General features: G+C 41.7%; 1 protein-coding gene across 4 annotated transcripts in view; it reads right to left on the bottom strand.

Moving 5' to 3' along the window:
- The window catches only part of mical3a (microtubule associated monooxygenase, calponin and LIM domain containing 3a), an 82,348-nt gene that overhangs the window by 49,419 nt on the left and 20,624 nt on the right, over positions 1–12,305 (bottom strand). For all 4 annotated transcript variants that reach the window (XM_086109138.1, XM_086109136.1, XM_086109137.1 and 1 more), the window contains exons 3-8: positions 2,450–2,866; positions 1,758–1,965; positions 1,524–1,640; positions 1,333–1,434; positions 786–941; positions 357–457 (exon numbers count right to left, since the gene is read on the bottom strand). In XM_086109138.1, the coding sequence (XP_085965264.1) occupies positions 357–457; positions 786–941; positions 1,333–1,434; positions 1,524–1,640; positions 1,758–1,965; positions 2,450–2,728 (963 nt within the window). In that variant the 5' untranslated portion in view covers positions 2,729–2,866. The remainder of the gene's footprint in view (positions 1–356; positions 458–785; positions 942–1,332; positions 1,435–1,523; positions 1,641–1,757; positions 1,966–2,449; positions 2,867–12,305) is intronic.

The following is a 12,305-nucleotide window of genomic DNA, read 5'->3' as shown; positions in this document are numbered from 1 at the left end:
ATTTTAACACAAAACACCTGTAGCCATGATGACACACCTTGAGTCATGTTTTTACAGGAAGGCAGATTTGTTTTGGCGCTTTCCTGTGGATGTGAGCCAGGGAGAGGAAAGAAAATGTCTATATCGCAATGTGCACAAAGATTAATGAGTTGACAGCTGAGTCCTCGCCACAGTTGGCTTGGTTAGACCATTAGGCTGGTGAGGAAAACAGGGAGGACTGAAAAATCAAACGGTGTCGGCCTGTACGTGCGTGAAGCTACTGTCTACTAGACCGTTTTAATGGTATTTGACAATTCTCCATCGCGAACACACGCAAACACACACAAACACACGCGATCAGCTTTTTAATCACTCACATGGAGAATGACTCCTTTCTCCAGCAGGCTTTGTTTTTTGGCAGTCATCACAAAGTAGTGTGTGTCATCCTTGTAGTAGACAATGTTTTCCAGGTCAATACCTAAAAAGACCAATTGAAAAAAAATAATAATAATAATAAAATAAAAGGAGTGTTACACACCAAACCCGAAACGTTTCCCCCTTGCAGCAGCAGACTGCTATGCCTCCGGCGCAGGACAAGAGAGGCAATTATGCGACACAGAGCACAACATAACAGAGCTCTGGGAACATCGCCATGACAGCAAAAACTTGGACAAAACTGGTATCAAAGCTTTATAATTGGACTGACAAATTGCTAAGGGTGAGCAGAGAGATGAGAGAGAAGGCTGAACATCTGATTACGTATACCGAGTTGTGAACCGCTCTGCAAAATTTTCTGCAATTTGCACCTGTCGCTTCTCGGAGGTCTTGAAAGAACTTCTGATTGAAGATGAAGGCCACTCCGCTGATTTCTTCAACCTTAGCCTCTGCTGTCGTGTTCATGTTGATGAAATTTGCCGTGATGGCGATTGCAAGTTTGCCACGGAACTCCTTCCGTCGAAAACCTAAATGATAAAGCAGATGAACACTTTAGACAGAGGCGGAATAACCTTACATCTTTTAAAAGTTGTACTGTATTTCTGATTTCATGTAATCTGTTATTAACCACAAACACAGCTACATAATTTGTAGAAATAACTAGAGCCACATGGGGACTGAATAATGGTATCGATTTACAGTATAGAGTAGAGCAGAATTACAGTATGTCGAAGCAAAATGCACAAACTCTGTGTGTGTGGTCTTAAGGTCAGCACATACACGGATGACAGATGTCTATTTGAAAATGATGTACATATTTATGTCCTAGGAAACCAAGAATAACGTTGCCATTTTTGTTTGCTCACTTGTTGAAGGAATACGTGCTCACAGCTGAAGAAAAAGGAGAGGACGACTTGCCTGGCAGCGTGTTTCTCCTTCCATCCGCTCCAATGATCACATCAAACTCCAATTCGTTGACGGGATGTGTCCTGGGGTGGACCTCAGCCCTCCAGCCTATCCCTGTAATACACACAAAAATGCAACATTACAGAAAACTGCAAATATTGCACTTCAACCAAAGCACGTTGATTTTCAATTTTATGACTCACTTTCACTCTCCTGGTCCTCGGGAGGTTCAATAAGCCCCTTGAACTCTGCATTGACATGGATTTCAATGCCCAGGAGGAGAGCCACTTTAAGCAGCATGAGCTGAAGTTGACGAATACCTACAAAACAAGGACAATGACATTGTTGCTCCTCCAAATCACGAATTTCAGGCAAATTATTTCATAAAACATATCAAAACCGTAATAGATTGTCACATTGTGCTGTCAGCAACTTACTGATATGATCAATTGCACCGGCACAGAACTTTCCGTAAAACTTCTTGGCACCAAGCCCCCTGAGGTCCTGAATGGTGAAGGGCCAAAGGTGGAGCACATTGTTCCTGGAGAAGGCATCTCTCTTCTCCAACAGCACCACTTTGGCACCCAGGAAGGCGAGCTCGATGGCTGTTCGTAAGCCACACGGTCCAGCGCCAATGATCAGACACTAGCGTCAAAGTTAGAAAAATAAAGTCAACAATTTTATATTGGGTAGCATTGAGCGTCAACGGGGTCTTGTTTTGACATCGGGCAGCCTTAACCAGCTTTGGGGCACTAAGGGGGAAGGACCCCAAAAATATTTTATTGAGTAACTTTTACTGCTTTCCCAATTCGGTAAACATTTTTTGGTGAATGAGTTCTTCTTGTCTTCTCATATATTATTTTTTTCAAACCAACTATGGTACACAAGCTCTTGGCAAAGGGTTTTATATTGACTTGTAAACTTGATTGTGTTCTCTGTTGTCGCTGTACAGTATTGTAAGCCCATGACATGGTCATCATTTTGGCCCTGGGATGAGATCAAACTTCTAATTTGGGTCATGAGTTGAAACAATTCCCAACTGTGGGTTGTTATCACCAATCATTAAATTGAAAGCCCAGACAGACAGCGGAATCACTTCTTACAGTAGTGGTTCAAACGTGAGAGATACCTTTGAGTTGGTACAGGCACGGCCCTTCTTATACTCCTTCTGGCTGGCCCTCTTGTCTAACTTGGCCCAAAGTGCTTTGGCCCTCCAGTAGTTGAGTTTGGATTTGAGCCGGTGGTAAAAGACCCTGTACTCTGTGGGCTTGACATCCAGGTGGTCACACAGCTCCTGGAAGGCCTTGAGTGTGCCCTTGCATGTGGTTGCCTGGACAAATTTGTCAAACAGGACGTGGGACTGGTTGACCCCTTCTCCTCCCGTTGCACTGATGCCTCCATCCCCCATGGTCCAGACTCACACAAGGCTGATAGGGCCCTTCACCCCCCCATAAAAAGGGGTCTCTGGGTCCAACCACAGCCCTGTATGATGTCAGCTTCTCTCTCAAGTGGAAGGTTCTAACTGCCTCCCTCGGGCATTCTCATTCTGTCAGGAAAAGAAAGAGAAATACATTAAATGAAACTTCTGCTGGATGGTGCAGCATGAATCAAAATCAAATGCTGTTGTCAAGAACGGCCGGAGAGCAGACATGGTAAACTCTCCAGTAGCCAGATAAATTGAGTAAATCCAACACAAACAGGAACAAAGCACCATACTACTGATGTTTTTGGCTGGAGAACAAGCATTGCCATGTAGCATTCTGTGTGATTTGGTGAATTAGTGCTCTCTATCAAGTTGGGTGGGGAAAAAGAAAGTCACTGTGGAAGAAGTTAATGGAACATATGTCCATGACTACAGGATGTGACGAATGAAGAACAAACACCATTATTCCGTTGCACATGTAACACCATGGTCAGAGGTTAGTGACTGAACTTGCTTTGTGTATGAAACCTCAAGGAACCTTCACAACTAAATCAGCTGGCAAGACAACCAACCAACCAAGGTCCTTTTCACAAAAGACAAGACTTGAAAGAAAAATAAAACTCTTCTCTATCTACGAATGGAAGCACCAGACACAGGAGGGGCTTTGAAGCCACACAGATCCAAACAGGAAACACACGGGCAAGTGTAGACGCCCATTTAAGGTACAGACTAAAATGCAGCAGACAGCAATACCCCCCAAAAACACAGTACGGTGTTGTCTGCGTCATAACAAAATCCAGTTAGCCCGGACAATTAATCGAAAATTCCATCAGGATTTCAATGTTAGCTTCTCGCGATAATAGCAACATCAATCCAAGAAAAACGATGGCAACATCCTGTATCTTCAAAGGACGATGAATACCTGTCTTACAGCAAGTGTGTGACATAGAGCTTGCCGAGACTAGAAGAGAGGTTTGGAGTACACAACTGTTTTGAGCGCAGCTGAGTCCGGCCACGAAAAATAAGTAGCATAAGCAATGAGTGTACGCTTGTGGCATACGCACGCTTTGCGAATAGTGTGGCGGAACTTCCTTCAAATAAATAACTCAGTAAAACACTGGCAATAAGATTATATTGGGCAAATTCAAATTCTCTGACTTTGATGTGCGAAAGCTCAGGTAAAAGCAAGCTCCAACATTGCACTTAAGTCACAATCAAGCAAGTACAACATTAATGGGCTATGGCAATAACTAGCCCGCTAACAAGTGGTACATGATTTATTCAAGATAATTTTCAGTGGGATACTCAAATACTGAAATGTAAGATAACCGCAGCCCGGCATTCAACCAGCCGTTATTTTGTTGTACTTTTATTGTTTAATAAAAACCTAAGTAAAAGTGAAAAAAAAAATGCTTCTTAAAATTTGTTATTTGCTCTCCAAAGGAAGTCATTCATTAGCAAAACTGCCCTTCCCCAAAAAAATAAATAAATAAATAAATAAATAAAATAAACGTTTCCAGCATCGTCACATACTAGTTATGAATGCAGGTCTTTTTTATTTTTTATTTTTTTGCGCCCACCCCTCCCAAAACCTTAAATGAAAACAAGCAAGTAATGTTGTACCTCTTTCATTGTGTGTGCTCTCGCTGGCATTTTTTTCAGGTCTAACTACATTGGCATAACAGCTGATTAGCCAAGGAAGAGGAGGCAGACAGGATTTAACAAAATCATATAATTTTCGTCTCGTCTTTGTACATGAACTAAAAATGTCCAGAGTTCTAGCTCAGTCTTTATTTAGTGAACTACATTTTTGTCTCGTCCACATTTGTCCACAAAAATGCACAAATTTAGTCCCAGTTATTGTGTAAGAGTAGGACACAGGGTCACATATGTCAGTAAACCGCTAGCACATCCTGCACAATTACATATCATGTTAGTCTGGGTAGAAAAAATATTTACAAAACACTAACTAACTGTACCTTATCATGTACTGTATGTGTATATATATATATATATATATATATATATATATATATACAGTATATACACATATACATGCATATACTGTATATAGATATACATATATATCACAGTGATCCCTCGCTATTTCGCGGTTCGTTTATCGCGGATTCGGTGCATCGCGGATTTTTTCAAACATAAAAAAAAATCAATATACATGGAGTACAGTACTGTATATGTTGCTCTATGTGACTCGCTGTTGTTTTGCAACTTCTCCCGGACTGTTTGCGGATTTAAAAAAACATTTTTTTTTTTTACCTGTATAGATTGCACGACTGTCTGTGTCCTATGTGTTGTGTTGTGTTATTTTTGTTATTTTGACTTCAAAATGGCGCCGCGAGAGTGGCTGCCTTTCCAGCAGCTCCTATATTTTGTTGTTCTACTTCTTCCTTTCATAACTTTGCTGCTGTGAATTGGGAATTTCTCCATTGCGAGACTATAAAGGTTTTCTTATCTTATCTTATGTTAATTGGTCGCTACTTTGCGGATTTTCGTTTATCGGGGGTGGTTTTGGTCCCCTTTAACCGCGATAAACGAGGGATTACAGTAATCCCTCGCTATAACGCGGTTCACCTTTCGCGGCTTCGCTGTTTCAAGGATTTTTTTTTTGTGCAGTTTTTTTTAAATTATTTTTTTGTAAACTGTGAATTGTGTTCTGCATCCTGATCGGCTAAGGGACTGACCAACGTGAACGGTCTCCACACCTCGTCTCTGCACAGCTTGCCAAATTTACCTTTGCAAATTTTTGGTCTTTGGTTTCATTGTATCAGTGGCGGATGCCGGTCTGTCAAGGAGGGGAAGCTCAATTTCGGCCTACATCATAAAATGTGTCCGTTCCTTTTCAAAAAAATGAAAAGGATGCCTTCACCATAAGATTGGTGATTGGCTCATTTCGCTGTCAATCAAAAAGAGATTCAGCCTCAGACAGATCATCAATCATCATGCAGAAAAGCTGAGTGGGACAAAACCAGCATTTCTCCAATGACTCGTCTCGTTTCAATGCATTGGGACAAACTACACTGAACTCTTGAGACGCCCAGCGTCCACGCGGTCGTCGCTCAGCGTCCACACAGTTTAAAGCACAGTGAAGCTGCGGGAATGAATGAGAAGAGAGTCGCGTGGTAACCAGTAATAAGAAGCTGATTCAGAACAAAGGTTGAGCGCGTTGTTGCGCATATTTAGTTAATGGCACACAATTATCACACAATTGTACGTACACACATATGTTTGATCACTTACTTTTTGACATTTTAGGGGAAGCTCAGCTTCCCTTGCAGTCTTAGAGCAATCGCCTCTGCATTGTATACATAGTTCAGTATTGCATAATAACTGTAAAAAATAGGGCTGACTATTAAGTACCAAGTACAACTTTATTGTCCCTCTCACATTTTTTTTAAATAAATCCTACTTCACGGATTTCACTTATCACGGGTTCTTTTTGGAACGTAACCCCCGCAATAAACGAGTGATTACTGTACATATATATGAGGAATACCAGAAAGGAAAGAAGGTTTGGGATGACACTGCAAAACCACAAATGTAACCGTGATGTACTAAACTGTTTACCGACTACCACAGTTCCAAAATAGCTGGGATGACTAGGCTCACTGTGTTCATTGGCGTGTATCCTTAAATGGCACTGCGTCCTGCCTTGCCCATGCTCTGTTGTGACTCCTCTCCTTCGCCACTCATTCAACGGCAGAATTGCAAGCGGAAAGAAGAATATTTTTTGTCTAAACAATGGATAGTTTAATCAAAGGGTTTATTAGTTCAAGTCACCACCTAGTTGTTACTTCAACTAAAAGTTGTACTACTAATGCAACGCTTGAGAAAGGTTTATTTCGACAGCAAATGACTTGTCGTTGGTCGACAAGGTAAAAAATGCACCTCTTTTTGTATCATGGACAAATGGTGAACAGCGGGTCACTAAAATTTGAGAGAGTAGTTTTCAGATGCTCAAATGATATCTTCAAGGGGAAAAATACATATTACATGGCTTGTGATCAGCAAGAATAGCGTCTCTGTCAATGTTATGTGGCAACCATTGATCACCTACATTAGAGGTGTACTGCAATGGCGGAACAGCTCAGACACCTCTCAGGGTCAGTATGCAGGATTTGTACAAATTTTACTGCACATCTTAGACACTATGTATAATTATATTTACATGATTTCAGGATATGAGCACATAATCTACATTAATTGGCTTTCCTTTTTTTATCTGTTTTAAATGTTAAGGATGTGCAAGTTATCGTTAGAGAAATCTATTGCTATTTTTTTTAGGTCACACGAATCGCCCAGTACAGACTGCCTTGAGTTAATGAGCCGTAATATTCCTCAACAAATAAATGTTACTTTGAGAATATGTTTCAAGAAGAAAATGTTAAGATAAGATAACCTTTATCTGTCCCACACTGGGGAAATTTGCAGTCTACAGCAGCAGAATTGGGGGTCGGGGGGGGGGGGGGGGGGTAGAAAAGAAAAAACAAAGTGTTGCATGCACACACGCATGTTTATTTCATGAGTAACCTAAACATTGAGTTTCAGAAAAAAAAGAAAAACGAAGAGCAAAGGAGAAACAATAATGCTCACAGACCAACTAAATAAAGTTGTTCACATAACATGTTCATACATGAACAATATCATTGGTAACTTTTGTTAGTAAAAGAAACCCCCCACAGTGGTCCCAGAAGTAACTTCAATCTGACGAAAGCAATAATAAATAAAAATGTAATCAGAATTAACCAAAGAAAATCAGATCACGCTTTTGAGCTGGAGTAAACCTTTTTAACGGGGCATCACTCACACATTTTCTCGGACGTGCGCTCCCCATTCGCCACATTGTCAATTACGAGCTGAAACAGGAAGTGACAAGGTAAGTATCTCCCACATTCTCTACACTGGCAAGTGGCCAATTTGTCTGTCGAAATTGTCTTGGGGATGCAATAGATGCGAACTGCAATAGTGATGCGTCTGCACTTAACACGTTACAAAAGTGCATCCCTGCCTCCCTGTGCCAGATCTCCCACTCGGGTAGGCTCACCTTTTCACAAACAGGCACGTGCGGTAACGGGTCGATGGTGGGAGGTTGGCTGCTTGAAAAGTCGATTTTCGGTCAAAAAAAGGTTGGGCACCCCCTGACCTATCAAAACTTAAATATAATAATATCAACCATGCAAGTTAAGCAGTGGTTCTCAAACTTTTTACAGCAAGTACCACCCCCACAAAAAAATTGCTTAACAAGTAACACCATTAGTATACACATAATACAGTGACATAGTGGGTCCAAATGTTCAGCCATGAGCACTGTATTCTGGTTGAATGATTTAATTACAATTTATTACATAACGAATGCAAAACGCAACCAACTTCAAAGTAACTATTTAGATGACATCACTGGCAACGATTTGCGATGGTTTTAACTACCGGATCTGTTATAACAGAACACTGACGCACAGGCGTGTTGCTATCAATAGCACACACAGCTTGCTGCCTATCTATCATGCATGTGGATTGCCGTGTTTTGCTCATTTGCATTTGCTCACCGCAAAGGCTGATATTGCACAGTGTCGTGGATCTGGTTACCCGCACACTCCAAACCTCCTACTGAACTAGGACGTGTAATGAAAGACTATGCATAACACAGACAAAACCTAGTTCAGCCTTTGCGTTTAAAAAAAAAAAAGGGAGGGGGGGGGGTGGTCGTAGCAAAAATGGATACACAAATAGGTTACATTAAGCAAATTTGGAGAAATCAAATGAAACTTCATCTTCACTTTGAAACTGTGTTTCTCATGAACGCTTTGAAGGGACCAAACAGGTGGAAGTCTGAAGTGGCAAGGTCTGGGCTGTAAGGGTGATGAGGGAGCAATTCCCAGCCCAGCTCATTGATGGTGTGCACCGTTTGAGCTGCTGTGTGAGGCCTTGCGTTGTCATGATGCCAAACGACTCCTGACCGATGACTCCTGCGGTTTTTTTTAATGTCTTTTCTTGACCTGCCTCAGCAGTTCAGTCATTGGCACATAAGACCTTTGAAGTCAAGATGGCGCCCGAGTAGGCAGCCGTCGGCAAGTGCTCTTATGAGCCTTGCTTTTTTTGGTTTGTTTTGTCACTGTGTTTGTTGTTACGTCGTGTGGACCTGATGTGGACTTTTTTCAGCATTTTTTGGCCATGACATTCATCAAGGAGGAAACTCTGTGCTTGGTGGTTGCGCCTTCTCGGCAGCACTGTTTTTGCCTGGGAGGAATGCCATTTGACTGTCGTGGCTGGACAGTCCCGGGGCGCTTGTGTCTTGCGCCTGTTATGGGCAGCATTTTTCACAGCCCCGGTTTGTTCAGCGGAGAGATCGGTGCTGTTGAACGGTCTGCGGCTGGATGGATGTAAGTCTTGAGGAGCCAATGATGAGAAGAAAGGAGCGTTAGCGCGGAGCGCCGATGCGGATGTGGGACTGGGAGTCGCGGCTTGGAATTTAAGTGGATTTACATGGGACAGGAGATGTGAGCCAATCTCTTTTTCGTCAATGGACGCTACAGCTTCGTGTTTGCTTTCAAAACTTAGCTTGTAGCAGACGTGTGCACATTTTCAGCATGACATCTCTGATCCACTGGTGAAAGGACACTTTGATCCTCTCCTCTTTCATCTAGAACTGCTTCAGACAACAAAGTGTATGCAGAAAATTGCACGACTGTCTGTGTCCTATGTGTTGTGTTGTGTTATTTTTGTTATTTTGACTTCAAAATGCCTTTCCAGCAGCTCCTATATTTTGTTGTCCTACTTTTTCCTTTCATACCTTTGCTGCTGTGAATCGGGAATTTCTCCATTGCGAGACTAATAAAGGTTTTCTTATCTTTTCTTATAAGTTTGGATGTGACGAAGTCAAAAGTGTTGTGAGCGACTGGCTGAGACATCAGTCCAAAGATTTTTACGCTGAGGAAATATGGAAGCCTGTGCACAGATGGGAAAAGTGTGTGGCAGTGCTAGGAGACTATGCTGGAGAAAAAAATAAATAAATAAAATAAAATAAAATTGGAAAGCACTGAGGGGACATACAACATGCCATAATCCCATCACATCACCAATTGCGATCCCTAATCTAGTGCGTGGGCGAAGCAAGTTGCTCATATGACAACATCAGTTTGAAGACTGTCAGATATGAAAAGATGTTCATTATCACTGACTATGAAAAATGAAATTACTAAACGCATTAAAAAGTTAATATTTTATGCATGAACTGAATCCAATTCAAGGTGCTAACAGTTTAAATGATAACTGAAATACAACTTGACCAGACATTCGGTACTTCTAGTCCTGTAGGTGGCAGTGGTTTGCAATGAAATGGCAAAAAAATGTCCACTATTAAGATGTTTAACCTGCCTCAGTGTACGATGCTAAAACAAAGCTACATCATCCCATTTCATTGACAGAAATGTGCTGTGCCAAAAACGAAAAAGTGGCTGGTGCACATGGACAGCACAACGGTTCCTTGGGGTGAAGAGGGGCGGGGTGGTGGGTCCTTCAGTCACAGGCCACATTCTGTCGCCAAATGTCGGCTGGATTTCATTAGAGAACCTTGCATTCTAAGTCAACAGGGGTCCAGGACAGACATCTAATATGATCAGTGAAACCTGAAGACCACATCAAGCAAGCATATAAATATCAGCGGGGTAAAGACGTCCACTCTGGTAGGATTAGTTCAGTCAGCAAGACTGTCAAGCAAAGAAACCACCTGTTTCAAGGCATCCACATTTAATTATCTCCTATAAAATACAGCTTGCCATTGTGGTATAGTTACCAAGAGCAATATTATCCCAGAAAGGTGGTACATATTGACATCCTTACATTGACTGTTAATGCCACTCCTTTGTACCCGATGCATTCTATACAAACACTTGGGTCTCTATCAAGTGTGAAATTAGACAACCGAGTAAATGTTTTATAAATTGCCTATTTCCGAAAATGTGCAAACAAGCTGATTCAAGTCATGCCCCCCTCCCCCCAAGGCGAGTTTCTTGACACATGATTAATTTAGCAGCTACACTGGGCAAAGATTAATTGACTGGGCAAAGATCAACTGTTTTGGGGAAAGCAAAACAGAAACACTGTCACATAAAAGCAAGAAGCTAAGGAGAGCTGTACTCCAATTTGATGCCCTGATCGGCATTTGCTAACAGCCAGAACATACTAAATTGTTGAGCTAAGTGTTGTGTGTGTGTGTGTGTGTGTCTTTACCGATGTGCCTCGTCCTCACATTTACTGATAAGTGTAATTCGGAGACTTAGTAATTAAGTGTGAAAACAAAACAACAATGTACGATCTTAATGGATTTTCAAGTTACTTTTCTTCAGAAGTACGGGGTTCAAAACATCACCAAATGTTGCATATAGTGCATACAAGTTCTCAATAGGGCATGCTTTGGTCCAGATAATCAGCGTCATTCATCGCTCGCAGAAGGAAAAGCAAGATTGCAGAGCTCTATTACAGTGTTCAAGGGTCAGCAGACTAGCAAAATGTAAACACTCATCGGCCTATTCTCAGGAATGTGTTTAACTTAATGGCCTACTTCTGAATTGCATGGCATGGGAAATGCCCTGACATAAATCTAATCCAGAGCAAATTCTAGGGATTAATCCATGTTTTGATATCATTACATACACCAGCACCACTGCTGTCACCGGGCGATGCTAGGTTCGGGCGATAAATTGCCTTAATTTGAGGTAAAACGAATCTTCAACTAATTCGAGTACCGCAATTCAAAACTGGGTGCAAGGCATTTTTTTCTGTCTCGAGTACCCGCTTATTTACATGTACACTCAGGAAGAAGTCAAGCCAACCGGAGCAACAATTGTTCATGCTACGCATCACAGTAACCCGCCACCAATACAGTAACACGCCAATGCAGGGAGAAGACATTACTATCTTGGTAAGCTTTTGTTTTGAAGTTGTTTCCGGCAGCAGGTTGCACCCTCACGGCTAACTTGCCTCATCTTGCAGACTATGTTGGAGGCGCCGATATTGCCGTTACAAACTGTTGCTCCAGATGTCAAGGGCCCTATGGATGGATGGATGGATGGCTTAATAGATAGATACTTTATTGTACGTCGCTCGTTGGCAGAGTTTAGTAGCGGCAGCTCCAGTGCTTGCGGATAGCAGCGCTCAAGTGCACCATGGCTGGAGAGAGCCGTCGAATTACTTTTCAAGGCGGTTCAAAAAATGTAAATGACACACTCTGATGCTGACAGTCCAACACCTTTTATTACTTTTACTATTAGTTTTGTCTTTGTTTTTAAATTGTGTATTTATTGGGCATCATATTTAAAAAAATATTTTTTGGAGAAAAACTCCCAAAACATTTTTAAGAACTATCCACAAATCACATACAGGTACTGTATAACAATCCACTCACTTTGAAGTACAGTAAATTGCAGTGTCAAGTTGTATGCCAAGTTACTGACTTCTAAAGCTAGATGTCAAACTCAAGGCTCTGGGGCCAGATCTGGCCCACCACATCATTTTATGTAGCCCACAAAAGCAAATCAAACATTTC

This window comes from Hippocampus guttulatus, chromosome 4 (genome assembly GCF_054856545.1).
Source record: "Hippocampus guttulatus isolate MCC_2025c chromosome 4, RoL_Hgut_1.0, whole genome shotgun sequence".
NCBI lineage: Eukaryota > Metazoa > Chordata > Actinopteri > Syngnathiformes > Syngnathidae > Hippocampus > Hippocampus guttulatus.
The sequence above is the reverse complement of the archived record's forward strand: the minus strand, read 5'-3'. Positions and strand labels throughout refer to the sequence as shown.